Source organism: Eucyclogobius newberryi, unplaced genomic scaffold (genome assembly GCF_026437365.1).
Source record: "Eucyclogobius newberryi isolate DKJ021-1_F unplaced genomic scaffold, fEucNew1.0.hap1 SCAF_4, whole genome shotgun sequence".
Lineage (NCBI taxonomy): Eukaryota > Metazoa > Chordata > Actinopteri > Gobiiformes > Gobiidae > Eucyclogobius > Eucyclogobius newberryi.
Window position 1 is genome coordinate 3,267,948 of NW_027316056.1, and position 19,493 is coordinate 3,287,440.

The 19,493-nt window shown below is 37.6% G+C and overlaps 1 protein-coding gene across 9 annotated transcripts in view; it reads right to left on the minus strand.

Moving 5' to 3' along the window:
* The window catches only part of LOC140377613 (teneurin-3), a 470,016-nt gene that overhangs the window by 118,589 nt on the left and 331,934 nt on the right, over positions 1–19,493 (minus strand). For 5 of the 9 annotated variants that reach the window (XM_072463085.1, XM_072463082.1, XM_072463081.1 and 2 more), the window contains 4 exons: positions 18,178–18,204; positions 10,606–10,752; positions 5,558–5,688; positions 4,461–4,549 (listed from right to left, as the gene is read on the minus strand). In XM_072463085.1, the coding sequence (XP_072319186.1) occupies positions 4,461–4,549; positions 5,558–5,688; positions 10,606–10,752; positions 18,178–18,204 (394 nt within the window). The remainder of the gene's footprint in view (positions 1–4,460; positions 4,550–5,557; positions 5,689–10,605; positions 10,753–18,177; positions 18,205–19,493) is intronic. The other 4 variants (XM_072463087.1, XM_072463086.1, XM_072463084.1 and 1 more) reach the window with 1 other exon arrangement.

Sequence of the window (19,493 nt, forward strand, 5' to 3'; positions counted from 1 at the left end):
GAGGTGGGCTGGAGAGCTTCTAGACTCATTCTTCAACCTGCCTTGGACACCCAGGCTGTTCCTGCCCATGTAAAACCTTTGATTTGACTCCTGATGGATTATTATTTGCTATTCTAAAGGGAGGTATACATCCTCATGCATCATTCTGACGTTACGTTGGGATTTGGATAATGTTGACTGCAGTAAGTCAAGGATCTGACCTAAATGCCAATTAAGGATGGGACGATAAACACATATAAAAATAGTAGAAAATACTCGTTCAAGGTACATTATGTACACTCATGATTAATGCCACGAAATTCTGCTGAAGAAAATAACAAAACAAAGAACATGTTTTCTTCTAGATCATTGTTGTTTCATTTATAACATCTTACAATAATAGTTGTTTAAACATTTTAAAATTATAATTCATAATATCCATCGGTCAGAATGTTAATAATCATGAGCTGATAGCAGCTTATCCAGATATTGCAGTACATGGTTTTGTTTTTAAGAAACAGGGTATTCTGTGTTCATCAAAGAATGAATTGAATAACTTTTGTAAAGACATTTTTTCAAAAGCCAAATCTATTTTAGCACAGTAAAAATACTATTCCATATCGTTTTGACTAAATCCACTGAATATGTCGGTGTAGTCCCTCATTCGCTCAGGAGAGTTCCATTGTAGAAAAAGGTCCCTTTTTCTACAAATCCACTGAACTATATTTTCATTAATTTCATTGATGACAACAATGGTAGGAAAACAAATAAATCATGATAAAATAAGTAAATAAACTCTTCATATTCTTAGACGTAGTGACTCTTTCAAAATGACTGAATCGCTGCATTCAAACTGAAGCATGGCACATGATCAAAAGGCTTTTTAGATTTATTTTGATCTCATTCAAAAAGCATTAACCACTCAGGGAGTTGAGAGTATATATTCTTAGAGCAAATGAGATTCAACACACATTAAAAAAATACAGTTTAAGATCTCAGTTTGATATTTAGATAATAAATGTACACACATTTGGTATGGTTTGAAACATTCTGGAGGAATTTTCTTTTATATAAGCAAAGGGGAAACTATGTCAATTTCAGCATTTATTTTTCACATTGAACATTTTATCTAAACTTGATATAATTTAAATGTTCATTAATCAACTGTTCATTAATACCTGCTGTCCCAGTCAACAACAAAACAAATAAAAGTCAATTCCCAATAAATATAAACCAAACTCTTTCTCAGATAGGCCATATTCTGAATTCTCAATTTGATGGGATTTGCAAAAATGCCTCTCAAATAAGTAATTTTAGCACCTCAAAATCTGCAGATAACTTCACCTAACAAATCCCAATCAAACAAGCTTGTGGAGAGCATCACACTATTTGAACTGCAGCAAAATCAATGAGACTTTCTTGAATTTTATCACAAGCCCTAAATGTCCTCCACTTCCTTCACTTCCTCCAACACGACCACACAATGTCACTTTGCTGCAGGGCTGATCTGACATAAGCCTTTAATATCTCTATTGATTTTAGCCCATGAATTACTTACATTATAAAGAGCAAATTAATTTCCTGGTAACCGTGAACCCTCCAGCACCAAACTCATAAAAGCTCAAAATAATTACCTTGTATCATTCAAAGCCAAATCCATAGAGGACAAAAACTGCAGGTGATTTTGAATGTGGTCAAGGAGCCAACTGTAAAATCTACTGCGATAACACCAAAATCTATCAAAAAAATAAAGAAAGACTTTTTTCCATATATATTTCATTGCTGTTAGAGGAGTGAGAAAATTGTACCTGAAATGAGGCAAAATGTTGCACCCAACCAGAAGCTTAATTTAGCTAAAAATATTGTGTACAATTAAATACTCATTCTAACTAAGATAATATGTATAATTTAGGTTTTTAAAGCTTTTTTGTGCATTGTTTTTCCCTTAAAAAAAACCCCACCTACCTTGAGTTATAAATATTCCTGATTTTTGTAAATATCTTGTGCTTATAAACACACAACTATGTCTTATTACAGCATTATAACTAGTTTATTAAGAACCATTAATCTAAAGAGTTACCATTATGTTAGTTTTACAGTTTAATATTTTAGATGAATTCAAACCACAGATTTTAAGTAATTTGAATGGAAGTATATGGAACAGAAACATTGCAGTTAGGTATTATTCAGGTTTTTGCAGTGACAAGCGTTATATATCTTTATCACATTGCAAGGATTAAACTTTGAGAAGTATTTTATGACGAGAGTTTAACCACACCATGCAAAGTTGTTTTTCCTCAAGGTATTTTAAACTGCTGCTTTCTCTTGCCATGAATGAACGTTCTGTGCCTTTTTTTGTACATCGGGGTGAAACGGGTGCTTGGGTCATTTTGGACAAAGCTGAAAGAAAGCAGGAGGTGGTCGGCAGAGGCATAAAAAAAAAAACATTAATATGAGCACTATAACAAAGGCAGGCTCAAAGCAATTTCACTGTATTAATTTTTTAGAAGCTGCCGTGGGCAAGTCTGAAACCACAAACACCTCCTGTCATTGTGATAGGAACTGATGTAAATAGATATGGATTAAAAATACAATCAAGCATTCATAGCTCATTTCACAAAACTTTTTTCATATTTCCATATTTTGCACATACATTTTCTTGTCCTTTGACTTCTGTCTTCAAGGGGTCATCAAAGCAATTTAAAGGACAGATATTATGCATTATTTGTGTTGTCATCTGCCGTTAAACCAGCTTTTGAGTGTATTCTCTTTGGCATCTCACGTTTTAGAACATAAAATATGTACCGTATACTTTGAAAACCACACACGACCTTCTACCAGTCAGGCATTCTCTCATTGGGGTTTTGTGCTAGCACTCCATCTACTGGAAGCAGTCTTCCATGGGGGAGAAAAACTAAATCTAGCCTGAACTAACATGCTAATGTAAGGTTAGCATGCAGTTGTAATGAATGCAACTTGACAACAGACATGAGTCTGGCAATTATTTCAAGACTTAAAGAAACTTTAGCGATAGAGCGCCCTCTGCAGCTCTCCTGAGAAGATAAACTGTCAGAGAACAGACCGTTTGAAAATAAATAAAAAATCTTTGTTTCTGTTATGTTGAAATGCATTCAACATAATATAATTATACAAAAAAGAGCCAGGATTTCCCATGGTAAAAACAACAGAGGGAGACGACGAACACTTCAAACGTGCGCTAAGTGAGGCCATATTGTCCGGCTTCAGCCAAATTAAGACAATCATGGCTAGCTGGCCGGTTTAGCAACAAGCCAAGCTACCTGTTAAGCTGTTGCTAACACTACCTGTTAAGCTGTTGCTAACACTACCTGTCAAGCTGTTGCTAACACTACCTGTCAAGCTGTTGCTAACACTACCTGTCAAGCTGTTGCTAACACGAGCTGAGACAACATTGAAAGAAGGTGGCAACTGATTGGTCAGTTACTATTGTTACAAAGACAAAAAAGTAGTCTTAAAGCAGCAGTTACAGGAAAGAAGAGCAGATGTTTCAATAGAATGTGAATGGGAGTCAGAACAGAAGAGCCAAAATGCCCCTACTCACGTCCTATTTGGAACGAGGGAACTAGCGGGCTAGCTACGTCCACTCCTTTTACAGTCTGTGGTCAGGAGCAGTTAGCGACTGCAGTGCAGCACAAAGAGATCCATCTCTTGATATTGAGCTGGAGTATTACTGTGGATGTTTTAGGTGCACTCTTTGCACTTAAGTGTTGATATAAAGCTAAATGTCCTTCCTTTAGTCTGGTGGTCAGCCGAAAACAACTTATATATCTATGTTAGTGATTCAAACAACGCACTAAAAAGTACAAATATCCCTCGATGTGAATCTCTAATTATACATTTATGAAGCTTCACTCCTTTGGTGGTTGCAATGTCCATCTATGCATTTTACAGCATTTGTGCAGTCATGAAAAACCTGGAAAAGTCATGGAAATTGTGTAGCCTGTCTCAAAACATTTTTATCACGAGGTTGTGGCCTCTATGCTTTACGCAACATTCAGGCGCACATGAAAAAAAAAGGACAAAAGCAAAGCAAATAGCTGAGCCGAATCTCGATCATGTTTCAGCAGCCCGGCCTTCAGCCCCGCGCTTATCATATTTATTGAATGTTGAGTTGAAGGAGAGATGGATTTTTCTGCACACCATATGCCAGTTTTTAGTCATTCGTTTATTTATGTTGCTGTCGGGCTCACGGCGACAGTAAATAACAATGAGGTTTTACTTGAATGACCCAGAGCCGGCGTGGAATAATGAGGCAAAACAAAGGAATGACAGACAAGACGAAAGGCAGACTCAGCTCTGATTGAGTTACACAGAAATACAAGCAGCAAACATGAACCTTCGTTGGTCAGATCCACTGACCCACAGGTTCTGCTGTCGTCTAAATGCTATCCCTTGCTGACCTTTAGACATTGACTTTGTGACAAATGTAAATGTTTCCGTACCTTCTGTTGAACGGGTTGTCTGTAGCAATGACGTGAGTGGACTCTGGACCAACCAGGAAGTGGATCCTCTGGTAGAAGGATCTGGCAGCCTGGTGCAAATAAAGCAGGTTCTTATATGATTTATCAAGGAAAAAATATAGTTTTCTTCCAAAACAACGCGGAATCAAATTGGTGATTTGACGTTGAAAGGTTCAAAACTTATAGGGCGATATCTGAATGCATTTAGCTGGGATAATCAAGCACATTTTCTAAAAACAAACAAACAAACAAACAAACAAACAAACGGACTGACTGGAATTGTTTGTTGCCCCGGTAGAAAAATACATAAATGGAATTATCTCATAAAGATGTACCATATCCCTACTAAAATGTAAAACTTGATTTCAATACTAAGGAAAAGGCTTGATAATTAATACTGAATTTGATAACAACGATCATTTAAAAGACGGGATTCTTCATGTTGCCCCGGTATTCTACTGAATGTCTCTGTAAGTCTTTTATATCAGCTTTTTATAACAAGAATTTTGTCTGAAACTGTGTTGTTTTATATTGTCTTTTGTGCATTGACATTACAAGTGTCATCGATCTATCGCTATCCATCTATCCTTTCGTCTGTTCATCCATCTATCTATTTTTTATACAATCAAATGTATTTTTAACACCAAATCATTACAAACGTATTTTCTTTGAAGGTGCACTATGTAACATTGCTGGTGGAGAGTCGGCCGCCTACTTGTCTCCATGGCTATGTTATTGTTTTGCCTGGCATATTCCACATCTAGACAAGCAGTTGACCCCCTCTTGAGACTGTGAGACTGCTCACAGTATGAATGCTTGCTTTTCAAGGTTTTTTTGTTAGCAATTTGCCATTCTTGCAAGATAGGCATGTTTGATGCCATAATGTGGAACATTTCAGGCAAAGAAATAACATCCCCATGGAGCACACCCAAATCATGACATATTGCACCTTTATTTTTAGTCTCACTGTAGTTATGATATAGCTCCAGACCATTCTAAAACTGTTCAGAAAAAGTCCAACTTTGTTCCATTTATGATCATGTTTTTAGAATCTACTTGTGTGTAGTACGTGTGAGTACCTGCTGTGGGGTGAGAGCCGCTGGAGACTGGCTGAGGACCTCTGCTGGGTCTGGAGAGCCCTTACAGAACTGCTGAGTCTGACACGACGGCTGCAGGCAGCAGTCTGGGTCCATGCAGTCTGCCAAACCATCTGAAACACACAAAATTTCACACTGTTGTCAGTAATCTGAATATATTTTAGGCCAGTGATGTTGTGGATTGATACTTCTACAACTCTTAAGAACAGTCCGAACCTTAATCATAGAGGGCCCCACATACTGGAATCTAAATAAATGAAGTTAGTGGGACTCCAATAATTGTCAATGACCAGCTTATTTATTTCTGTATTTTCAATGAGAGTTTAATTAATTTGAGGTTTACAGCTGATCCTCAGGTGGTTTGGAGGAGAATTCAGACTTTGAAGGAAGAAAATGTACAATGTTTTGTTTTAAATGTTGGTCTGGTTTATGTTAATGGTATGACTAGAAATTGAGAATTACATTTACATTTGGATCTCTGCTGTTTCCCGCAGGATACCTGTTTTTTGACAACATCTACTGGCTGAGGATGGCATTACACATGTCTTTACACATTCGATCAGAACAATCCCTAAATGATTTATCTTTTTGATATATTTCCTATATACTGTATGTTGTTTTAAATTTTCCCAAACACAATATCATGTATTATTGTGAATTGGTTAAAGGCGGGATGGACGATTTTTCGGCGATTTGAGAACGCAGGCGGAAGTGCGCATGCGCACTCCCCCGTGCGGACTGATACAACACACACGTGCGTTTGTTTATTTGCGCAACGGAGCGCATCGCATCGCTCGTCTCCCGTAGATTTCTGTCCACTTCTGACTCAGCTCGAACTGTCTTTCTCCGTCTTCATTTTGCCCCGTACACTGAGGGAACTATATTATGATAGATCCATGCGCTTAGGCACGCGGAAACGGGAGGAGGAACCACACGCGGCTGCAGGTGAACGATAGGTGCGTTTTATGATTGATACGTGGCAGGACAAATGATTTATCCACGCCACGAGGAAATATGATAAAAAATTTGCTGAAAAAAATCGGCCATACCACCTTTAATTCAGCAGAAAACCTGAAAGACCTGATATTTGTATTTGACAATTTGGGGAAATGCTATCTCTTGTATGTGTATTGTTGTGGTTCTCAAACCTAAGAAAATATTTGGCCTTCGAAATACCCCCAGATCAAAGCCTGGTCTAAAACAGGATTATTGTATGTTTGAACCAGCACTAAACCAGGTCTAAAACAGGACTACATCATTACTATACAGGTTTTAAACAAGGGATAAACCCAAAGGAGGACAAACATGTGGATTAAATTTACTCGATATTTAGTAAATTATTTTTTTGCTTAACAGTAAATTATTCAAACGACTATGTTTTTTTTGTTTTTGGGGCGTCGGACCAATTCTACTCCTTCACTTCACATTCTGTCACTATCCAACTGTGGGAAAAGCCTGATTTATGGATATTAATCTGCCAAACTTGATGGAGGGATATCAGGAAAGATAGAGAAAGGGATGAGGATGGGATAAAAACAGGAGGAGACGGAGAAGCAACAGAGGGCTCAGGGACCAAAGAAGGATAAAGTGGGATTAGGAATAATTATAGATGCAGGAGGGACTGTGAGGAGACGAGGAGGAGAGATGGGCGGACTAAACAAGATACGGGAGAATCAGAGGAGAGTTAGAGCAATGAGGTGACATTAGACACACAATGGGACAGAAAACCGACAAAGGAATAAAGATGTAATACAGGCTTTATTGCGATGTGGAACATACCGTAACAAATGAGGTCCAAGCAGAAAGATAAAGGTTTAAAGATGTAGATGTGGTGATAATATTTGTGCGATTTTGCTCAGAATGTGCAAAAGATGCCATCACGTTCAAATAAGAAAGGCTCTGACAAACAATCTTGCACTCTAAAGAATGTATTTGATTTGTAAATATAAAGGTTATACATTATGCATCAACTACAAATTCTTGATAATTGTGTCTATAGTGCAAATATTGTATCCCTAGCTACAAAAATGAATCCAGTGTTTAGGTCTAAATGTGTTTAACAAAGCACTGAAAAGCAAGTTAGTTATAGATGCTTGACTGAGATTAATGAGCCTGTTTTCACTATTGAATTTAACTTTTATCTGGGACATAAAACTCTAATGGAAACTACAGATGGATACCTGTGGAATTGACTTTTTGGCAACTAAAAAAACAATAACAAGGAGATGAATGATGACAGGGACAGAGACAAAATTCAAGGACTGGACTAAGATAACATTTAAAAATTGAATATTGCAATTTTTTCAACTGTTATTTCATTGGACATTAGACTTTCACAATACATTTGAAAATGGACAAATTAGCTCTACATTGGGACAAATGGGGAATCTGACCTTTTTTTTAGAGCCTTTTTTTAATTTTACACATGATTCTTGCCCTTATTTTAGCAAAGTCTATATTTTTTTTACTATTTTTTTTTTTTTTTTAATGTCTTAGCACCACCTTCATGAACTGTGTTTACTGACAATGGCAAAAACAACGTTCTGATTTACATAAGGGAACACATGCTGGACGTCATACAAAAAGAAAATGAAAGAAAAAAAATGAAAAGAAGGGCAAATTATATATATATAGCGAACAATCTCTCGTCGTCTACTCTGATCGCTAAAGTTGCACTCTTCTTTTTTAAGTAAATTTTATGGTGATGACTTATGTTTTTATTGCAATATTAATGGATCTTTTCCCATTATGTGAAGCACTTTGAATTACTTTGTGTACACATTGTGCTGTACAATAAACTTGGCCTAAAGTTGGCTCATAAATGTTTCAGAGATGAGCCTTTCTGGCTCATCAAATGACCTGATTCTGGTTATCTGGACAAACAAAGCACTTTTCCCATTTGTTTAATACATTTCAAAGCGTTGGACACATTGAGCGTATTAAGCGAAGTAAAAACAGAAATGTTGCACAGAGGAGACAATGAAAAGAGAAGGGTTAGAGCTGGATGGAGTGATAGACGGAGGAATACTGGCTAATAAAATCTGCCCTGCCATTCGTCTCTGTTCGTTTCTAAAAGCCAATTGTACATCTGGAAAACCGCCACGGGAGACACGCACTTTAGGTTTTTTTTCTTTTCCTGTTTTTATGATCTACTGACAGCGCCTTTGTTCGTTTCGGCCTTCATTAAACTCTACCTTGGGTCACTGCACAAATTGCACCAAATTATCGACAAATTGTGCAACAGTGAAAATCAGAGAAGAAAGTCAATGCAGGGGGGATTTTTGTCTTACATTATAATTGTTTTCATGTCAGGAAAATGGCGGCTGTACAAAAATGTGAAGTTACAGGGGCAGTAACAATAACTAATTTATGTAAAAAAAAAGTGTGATTATATGACCTTGAGGCCTAAGATTTTAGCGAGCCCTTGATCTGAATAAAAGCATGAATAACATGGCGAGAATGACGTAAACAGACTTTTTACAAAAGGTTGTCTTCCGTCTCCACACCATAGCCTTTAAAGGACACACACTGGACTATATGTTCCCCGCTCCGTTCATGTGGACGCTGAGATTTCAGAGTCATCGAAGCTTCAAAGAGACGTTTGAACTTTGGCGTACACGGATCATACGTGACGCCACATCAAGGTGAAACGCTCAATCTTAAAAGTCACAGGCCATCACATGTGCAGAGGAGGAAATCAATCTGCTGCTGCTACAGGCTGCACAAGAGGAAACACTAACTTCACTGTCAGAATTTCACAAGGAGTACAAGGGCCTGCAAAACTCACTGATTCACTCTTTTCCCAAACTTATGCACCACAAATCATGTCTTTTGGGGTTTGAATAATTCTAATATGTTTTTTTTTTGCACACTGACTTTTTGCATACTGACTTTTTTGTTTCATGTACACAGGACAATGATTTTCAGATATAGTAATCATAATCTTGTAGAGCTCAATTTTAAATGATCCGCCTCATTCAAGAAGTTGCCGCGGGTGATGGCAGTAATTGCACCCTTCCTTACGGTTGTGTGATGTTGCATAGAGCTTGACTCCATCTTGACAGCAAATAAGTTCTACAAAGCTATTCTCAAGCTGGCCAAAGAAACGCTGCATTGTTGGCTTGTTGGTGCACTATGTAACTTTTATCATCACTAACCTTATCTATCTCCATGGAGGCAAGGTATAGGGTAGACGCAGCTTTCGATACTCATGCTACCACTGTATTTTTCCTATAGTCGTTAGCATTAGCCCGCATAAAATAAATACAAGGTCAAAACTTTATTATAAGTTGAGCGTTGTCGGCCTCGTAGCTTAACTGTGTAGAGAAAACACTTAACATACAGACGGGAAATGTTTTTTGGCTGCGATAAATTCTTTCTGATTGTCTGAGGATGGAGCCAGCATGAAGAGTACAATGAATCATAAGAAAAAAATGACTTAGGCCAATGTGCTAAGAGGCCGACCATGTGTAAACCTTTTATTTAGGTGCTAATTATTGGCATCTGGCTAGGTGGCTAACTAAAGTTGAGATTTCTTTGTGCCAAGATAAATATTATGAAATGAAACGTGTTATATACTTTAATATAGGCATTGGCTTCACCATTCTTTTGTGTGTGATGGAATGTTTGATTTGAAATAACCTTTACCATTGGCCAAGTGATGGCTTTGTAGCAACAGGCAGAGGAAGAGAATTTTGTAAGATAAGATAAGATAAGATATTCCTTTATTGTCCCACATGGGGAAATTTCATTGTAACTATGAATACTTATGAAGGACGCGCATCAGAAAAGTTACATGGTGTACCTTTAAAGATGAATGCGGAGAGACTCCCGGCTCGTTTGAGAAAATTGGAGAAGAGGAAAGCAGACACCAAACACCGCTCACTTTGACAGACCAGACTTTGCCTCGTCTAATTTTCCATGTTCCCCTCTCCCTCTGGGCGTCTCACACTCTGAGCCAACAACATGTCCACGGCCTGTCCATAAATAACCCCATCTCCTCTCTCTCTCTCACATGTCCACAAACGTACCGCCTTCGTTGTCCTTGCCATCGGTGCAGAGCGTCTCCATGGCGACGTGACACCCGGCCCCTCGCCACCCGGACTGGCAGATGCAGTGCCACCCACTGGCCTCTAGGGTGCAGCGTCCGTTGTTGTTGCACAGGCCCGGGCAGCCCTCTGATGAAGTGAGGAGAAAGACAGAGACGGTTAGTTAGCGAGGAGTTTGCGTAGCGTGAATGAGGAAGTCTCAGGTTTGACACTTTCAGGCTTTGACAGTGACGGATCGAAGGCTGAGATGTGGCTGAGATACTGGAGATGTGCCAAGATGGCGGCGGAATTTGGAGACATTTGACACTTTTTTTTCTACTTACAAAGGGTATGTACTTGATTTTGAACAATGCATCAGAAACATGTTTTAGTTTGAAATGTCTCAGTGGGGGAAGCAATCGATTAATTTCAATGTAGAAGAGCTACTCGGTCGCCCACTGTTCAACAACTACAAGAGTAAACGCAGACTTTAGGCTTTTTTATTGTGCAAAATACAAACACAAAGGCCAACAAGTCTACAAGAATTCTAATAGTAGCTTTGGGCTAAAAACTACCGTGCATCTAGCCTGCTGTATTTTAACATCTCGCCAACAATCTTGCTTTACTTTTCTGAGGTAACCCAGGCAAACAACCTCCATTTAGGCTCAATTGTGACTCAAATTGAATTATGTTGTGCTTAAAATACACATAATTCACCAGGCAATGTCTTAAAAGAAGAGAAAAAGTTGCCTTTCCCTTTGGGGTATGAATCAACAGAGCGTTTTAAGCCATGTCAGACCACAACCCCCACTATGACAAATTGCCAACTGTATCTATCACATTATGACACATAAACAACTGCCTGGGATTGTCTCATGCAAATGTTTCCACATGGTTTTCATCAATCTCCACCCCCTTTGTGCTTTTGTATCATTCTTTATATTGTAATACATCATGACAGGGAACGCCCGATATAGTGTTGTTTTCCTATGATTCTTAGCAAAAAAATGTGCTTGATTGGACTAAAACTGGTGACATAGCCTTAGTCAGTAGCTTCTGTTAGTTATAACCCAACAAAATGCTTGGCAAAATTAATAGGTTATGACTTTCTTTACAATACACAGCACATTATAAAGGGCATTAAGTCTAACCAGAAGAAATTAGAATCAAGTAAAGGCCCTTTAAGATCTACCAGAAGAAAAAATGGTACAAATTGGGTACTTGAGTTACTTGGCGCGACATTCAATCCCCAGACAGAGAGACCCCACACAATCAGGAATTTTGTCCATTTCATACCAAATATTTAAATCCTTATACTGCCCAAAACCCAACCCAAAAGTTAGATTTTATCATTTTATTTTGCATTCGACCCATCCCCAAAATCAAGAACATATCTCCAAAAGAAGCCAGGTTTTTTTAGGATTTAGGAAACATACAACTTCTATATTTTTGCATGAGGATTTTATTTTTTTTCCTTCCATGCAAATAAATGGTGATTGTCTCCAGTCCACAGACAGCAGCCTTGTGGAGCCCATGATGGTCAAAGCCTGGACTTGCTTGAGTGTTTTCGCCTTATATTTAATGCACCTCTCTCCAACAAATGGACTGACAGACTGACAGACTGAAAGACAGAGCCAGAGACAAATCAGAACAATCAATACCAAACAAAAGAAATGCGGAGACATTAAGACAGCCTTCAGTGGAATGCCAAAGATGTTGTAGTTTCACATGAACGCTAAGATCCCCTACAGGGCCAAAACGGCATCGGAAATGGGCCTATATATCATCCTCTGTAGGGGAAGAAACATGTTATTGATGATGGAAGACAAAAGCAAAGAGAGAAAGCAAAAAAGCAAAAAATATATATAATTTGAGGGCTTGTTTGAATTGCTTTATCTGCTCTCGGAGTGAATTTTGCAGAGAGAGAACCAGGTTAAATAATCCATGTGAAAACACAACATGAAGACAGGAAGAAAAGCCAGCACGCAAAGTATAGGGAGGACAAAGGGATCGATTATTTTGTTTTTTTGGAAAAGGCATGCCTCCGAAATGCTATACTTTATGCGGCCGCCACATTCCTCCATCACAGAAGAGACAAACTATGAGGCTGGTTGTTTCAAAATAACAAATAAAACAAAAAGAATAGATAGAGTATTTTCTGAAAACCAAGCAAAGCCCATTGGGAGAGACAGAGGAGAGAAAAACTGTGAGACAAGGACAGCAGCTGGCTTCATTGACACATACATAATAGACATAATCAGGCTTCTGGATGCAAGAAAAAACAAACATATTTGCTACTGTGCGTTCTGAAGGGGTGAGAGTGAGTGCATTTGAACTGTGAAGAGGAGATATGTCACAAAAGTTAGAGCTAGGACACTGGAAAATCATAGACAAAATGAGAACTTGTACTAAATGGATGCATAACAAGACCTAGTCACCATCTCACAATTGTGATGTACTTTTATAGGTCAATTTGGTATAGGTATAGGTATTGACCTGTGGTATGGACCTGTAGAATCCTGTAGTTTAAAGTATATTCTCAAAATTGACATGCATGACAAAACCTATTCATGGGTGTCAGTTTCATGGTCATCAGCGCCATTTTGAGGACTTATCATCATTAGCTCACACCTAAGGCTAACTCTTATTAAAACACATACCAGTAATATAAAATAAACCCAAAAATATATAAAAACACCAATAAAATGTAAAGTAAAGACTACCAATACTTTTTATATGTAGATTATTTCAGCTTGTTACTTTAATTTATTTGATTTGATCATCTATGACTCAAAATTAGCATTAGCGTTGGCACTGACGCACAAAGACCTGCCTTTGTAAACGTGTCGTTCATGACATCCACCCGCAACTCACTGTCCATGCCTGATGTGTCAGTATTGATTGATTATTTTAGCGTTGACTGTCAAAAATAAATAAAAAAGAGATAGAATTGGACAGGAAGTAGTGATACTAAACAGTTAGCTTCCGGACGCCGTCGTGCACAGAGCATTTTTTTCTAAATCATCACTCTGGGGCCCATGAATATACTAATCATGTTAAAAGATACACTACACTTATGTATTTCTTTATTGACCTCTTGTGACAAAAGTTTGTATTCGGTCAATTTGATCCTATCTCGCAATGACACAATGTTAAAAAAACTGAATTTTAACCAGAAATCTGAACCCTAACGACAGGAGAAACTGACTTATCAGTGATAAAAGGCTCAGGTAGAGCGGTCTCCCTATAACCAGATGGTTGGTGATTTAAATCTAGCTTTAGCCATTGGACAGGAGACTTCACTCTTCTCTTTGAACACTATTGAAAACGTGCTATACATGGCAGATACATCATTATTTACATTACAATTCAAGTTTTGCTACCATTTTCTAGCCATTGTCATTTTTCATAATGCTTTTTTTGTATTACACATGTCCTTCAAATCCTTTGGTACAAGTTCACAAGTTCTATTCTTCAAAGTCTGACGCCGCAGTCTTCTAGCTAAGACTTTTTGCAACATATATCTTGATTTTTGATCTTGAATGTGCATCCGTGCATTAACTTTATCATTTTGCTTTTGTGTGTGGCTGTGTATCAAAGACAGCGACAGAATAATGTAACCAGAAATACAAACAGAAGTGAAACAAACAAGCTTGGACAAAGTCAGAAAGACAGTCTTCGTGGATACAGAGAGAGGACAGGAAAAGTGTAATGAGTTGTGACAGGAATGCAAAAAAAGTGATTGGTTTTGGGACAGCCTTGAATCAAGTCTTTGGTATTTGAATTACCTTTATATCCTGAGAATAGGAGAGGGCACGGGGGGAAAGAGGGAGGAAAATTAGGGATAAAAAACGCAAATTGAAAAAACAAAACAAAAAAACAGCACTGCCAAGTATACTGTATCGAAAATGTAATCGGGGTTTATGGTAAAGACAAAGGAATAGAGGAAGGAGAGGGACATTAGGGGGCAGCACTGAGTCGGAACCACAACACAGCGGACATCATTCAAGAGCACAGGACAAGAAAAACATAATGCCGTGGCTGAGAATATTCATAGACAATCGTACATTTGCATTCAGAACAAACGGAGCACATGTGGACGATGTTACAGAGATGTTTTTGTGATCGTCGAAGCTAAATGTCGACCCGCGATTGATTGTACGGAACTCAAGATGTGGTTTGGCACTTTGGAGCCGAGCAGCGCAGCAATTTTCCTGCTTGTTGCAGAATGTGAGATTGCATATATTAAAATTCCAAATTATACTTTACATTCATGGACTATTATTTGAAAATTGGTTTGGTTTAGCAAATCAATCATATAAATCTCATCTTATATTAAGCACAGTTTCAGATACCGTAGGGCTGCAAAACAATGGAAAATAAAGACATTCATAATTGATATATAACAGAAATAATCCTTTTACTATAGTCCACTACTAAAATAATCATTTGTTGTAGTCCTAATTATAATAACCCTTTGTTTTGTCTCCCTCTCAGAGCTCAAACATCTGGTGCCACTATATGACATCATCTGGTGGTACTGCAAAAAAGCTCTTTGTTTTTATTGGAATGAACCCCTTCACTAAATAATTTTTTTTAGCCTTGGATAAACTGTCACTGATTATGTAACTGTTCTGATAATAGGTCAGACACCTGCTTGTCTCCATGGAGATGTCATTGTTATTGCATTGCCTACAAAAGTGGTTTCCAAAGTGTCTCTAATAAATCTTGTAATCTAAAACTGGAAATTTTAGTGAAATTAGGTCAAACAACACAATATACCACTCTTTTACAACTTGAAATTATTACAAGCATCAATTAGAATGCATGTATTCGATTATGTGTGTTTTTATACCTTGTTTTTATGCATTTTATATTTGTGAGGCATGTTAAGTGCTATTCTGTGAAGCATTCCAGGCAAAACAATAACACACAGAGACTAGCATGACTTTCTATCTGAAAAGTTACGTAGTGCCCTTTTAAAAAAGCCACTTACAATACTTGCGATGAAGACTAAAAACTGGATTTTTTTACATTCAGTTGCAGCTAACCTGAAATGGCAGTAAACCTTCAAACTATTTTTAGCATAGCAGAGACAAAAGCTGAGGATATTGGGCACAACATTGCGAAGTGCATCTTGAGGTCTGAATCTGACAGAGAATCTGAGTCGTTCCGAGAAAACCTTTTCTTACCTGAGCCCAAGAACACTGAACATGACAGAGGCAGCAGATACTACTTCACAACCAATATGTATTCAAAAGACATGACATCTGCTGCACGAGTCAAGTAATGCAGTATTGAATTAATATTGTGAATATAAATTGTGACTATTTTTGTAACCTTTTCTCCATAAATGGTGAAGCCTGTGTACCTGTCTGCCTTTCAAACCTCAATAAAGCTATACTGTGTAACCTTTCTCCACGGCAATGCTATTTCCTTGCATTGAAATTTCAGTTTTAGAAAACTTGAACACATACTATATTATGGATTTTTTTATTTGTGTTTAAATGTGGATTGAAGGCTTCTAGATAGAGAATATTTACCTATAGTGTGTTAATCATAGCCCAGATCACGATTATCAAAATAAAACTACTATTAGTGGATTACTAGTTGCAGCTATTCTCCATGGAGATGTTATTTCTTTGCATGGAATGTTCCACTTTATGACAATAAACATATCTAGCATAACAGCCATTTGCCATACCAGAAAAGTTACATAATTCACCTTTAACAGCTAATATTGATCAGTTATATAGCTTTGATTGTGATATTTTTGATAAATAAAAGACTGTATTACTGAAAGAACCACAAAACATATGAATTAGCACATGATCTTTACCAACCACTACCATGATATACTTTCCTTGCATATAATTGCTAAACTAATTGTACAAACCTTTATTGAAATAACGAGGTCACACATGGAATTTGAGTGAACTGGGTGTGATTCATCGGCTCACACGCCAAAGCTTCTGCTCACTGTACACGCTCAGTACTAAAACACATGCTGGTGCTACATGTGATTTGTGAGCATCGAGCGGCCCGACCCATGACCCACGCAACCATGCATTTAAAACAACTACAAAGTCCAGAGGAAGGGAATTTATGCTTTTAAGCGCTTGCACATCTGGCTACAATGTGTGCCCAACCACTTCCTGAACGCCGGGATTGAACGTAGCGATACTTTACCATGAGATACATGCAAAAGTACTGAGACACCAATGAGAGCTGTGCGTGACGGATGCGTTCATCTTGAAAGAATGGACTGGAACATGCATCTGTGGCTGATGGTTCAAACAAATGTGTAAAATATCAACAAATAAATTATATTGAATGCAAGAACACTGCAAAAAGTGTATAAATATGTATTGCTTTAAGAAGCTTAGACTGCCAATGGATACATGGGAATACAATTTAATACGTTTAGTTTAGATTTGCCAATGGGCTTTGTACACAGCAGCAGTTGTCTAACGGTTTCTCACAGCTAATGCTAACTTTTATTAATATGTAAAATATAGAATAAACTACCAACTACATTTGAAGTTGTATTGTTTTTTGTTTTTTTTTATGTGAAATTGATTTCAGTTTGTCATGAATTTTACAAAATGTTTTAAATGTCCTTTCTTTAACATGTTGTCAGAGAAATACACCAGAGCTCACTGTTCACTGCCTGATCTTATTGTATTTATTAATTTCAGACTGACTTAGCGAAAACCCCATAGAGATAGAAAAGACAGGGAGTAGTAACGCTAACACTGAGCTAGCTGTTGTGCACCGAGCCTGTTCCACTGAAGACTTATTTTACCAGACAAGTCAAAGTAACTCAGTGAAGTACTTAAAGTTGCTGTACCCATCGTTTTTCATGTGATAAACAATTTTAGGCTACAGTAGGCTACAGTTATGTTTTGTCTGAGTATTTTATTCAAGACGAAGTACACTGTTAGCATGCTAGTTGTTAGCTTTACTCGCTCTGGCCTCTGAAAGATGTGAAAATGCTTATAAACTCATTGCAGAGAATAATTATGATGCTCAGAATAGATTAGGTAATAAATAAATAAATTTGGACTGCTGCAAGCCGTTTAAAATTAAGAAAAAAATAAATAAATGTTTTTAAGAGTATAAAATGAGGTACAGCACATTTAAGCTAAATTATTAAACTTGAAATTAGAAAATTATATACAATCAGTTGTGTCAAGTCAGATAATTTAGGAGCAGTGAGTAAATAAAACTGAAGTCAAAGCTACTTAAGTCATTTCAATTGACGTATTTTCCTTTTTTTGCAGTGCAGTCCATAGAGATTCAATGCATGTGTTCACTGACAGACAATAACTAATGAAACTACTGCACTTCTGAAAAGACATCGATAAACAAACCAAAACATCGACAACAACAACAAGCCCCAATGAGCTGCAAAGTGGAGGATGATGCAAAAATGAAATTTAAGATCCGCTTCTCATTTGAAATAAAGAGGTGGAATTAAAAACAAGCTTACAGAGAAGCCGCTGTAGCTTCAGTGAACAAGAAAAGCAAAACGGCGGCGAGTGAGCGATGGGGACAAGAGAAAGTTTACCGTACCTTTTACTCGTATGTCCGGATTGTGAGCTTTAGGAAACAAGGATAGAAGGCAAGGAGGCAAGAAAGGACAGAGAGAAGGAAGGTAGAAAGACACAAAGAAAGTGTTCAAGTACAGTATGTGAATTTGAATCATATGAATGTGATTTGGGTCAGTTCAATACCAAAGGGTTTTATCTAAAATATATTGAAACTTAATCCGATATACAACAAAAATGAGCAGAAAAACAATTGTATCAGTATTCATGTATCTATTTGTCATTGACCTCTCGGGACAGTCACAAATACTCTCTTTGTTCAGCACGATCCCAGCAGTGCAAAAGGGTAAGTCGCATCCTTATTTAGAAATGTTTGCACCTTAATTCGAGGGGTGCAAAATAATGACCCGAAGATGGACATAATGCAAATGGAGTCTGGCATCTGCATGTTTTGGGAGAGGGACACACGCCATCTTGTTTTTGATGTGATGAGCCTCAATAGATTCCAATCTCAGTTGACTTTAGCCCTGTTCGGACGGGATTAGTTTTACCTCGGGTCTTCGGGTCAACTGTAATCATTACGATGTCCTCTGTTTCATGTCTCTTACAAATTGTCCATGTCTGTAAAAATGTGTGGAAACATTGCTTTCAATGTTATCTTCTGTATTTCAGCAAACTCAGAGGTCCTCAGGTGAATCTAGTCCTGAATCGTGTCTGTGATTCGGCTGTTTTTTAGTCCATGAATTTAATGCAGATCGGTTCAGAATGTCTCTACGGCCCATTTTGCGTTATGATTTGAACTAAATTAATACTATTAATTTTCTCCCGACCATTTCGCAATTCAATTATTGTTTTTTCCATAATCAAAAAGTAGAAAAAAAAAGAAAAAAGGTTGCAAATGTAACCCGAAAGTACAAGCCAATGCCGTTGCAAGAAAGCAGAGAACTGAGCAGCACGAAGGAGATCGCAACAGAAATGCGGGTCGTAAAAATGTTAGGTAAAGTTTTCAGTTTACTAAACGGTTTGGTAACAATTGTTTTAGTCAAGCAGGAGCGTAGGCCAATAAACATTTTTGTCTGACTAAAGGAATTGTTACCTAAGAGAAGTAAAAGTGGGCAAGGCAGAATGAGGTGAATATAGGAAGAGATACTGTTTATTTCTCAATAATTGTGCCTGCTTGCGTGTCACTCCCGGTTTGAGCCCAAGTCAAAAAATGTAATTATGATCTGAGTAAATCATTAACATTATTAATCAACATTGCCAAAAGGGAAATTTAATTAGACATGAGCCGCTAAGACACGGGGCAGTATAAATCAGCGACCACTGAGCATGTAAAGATCA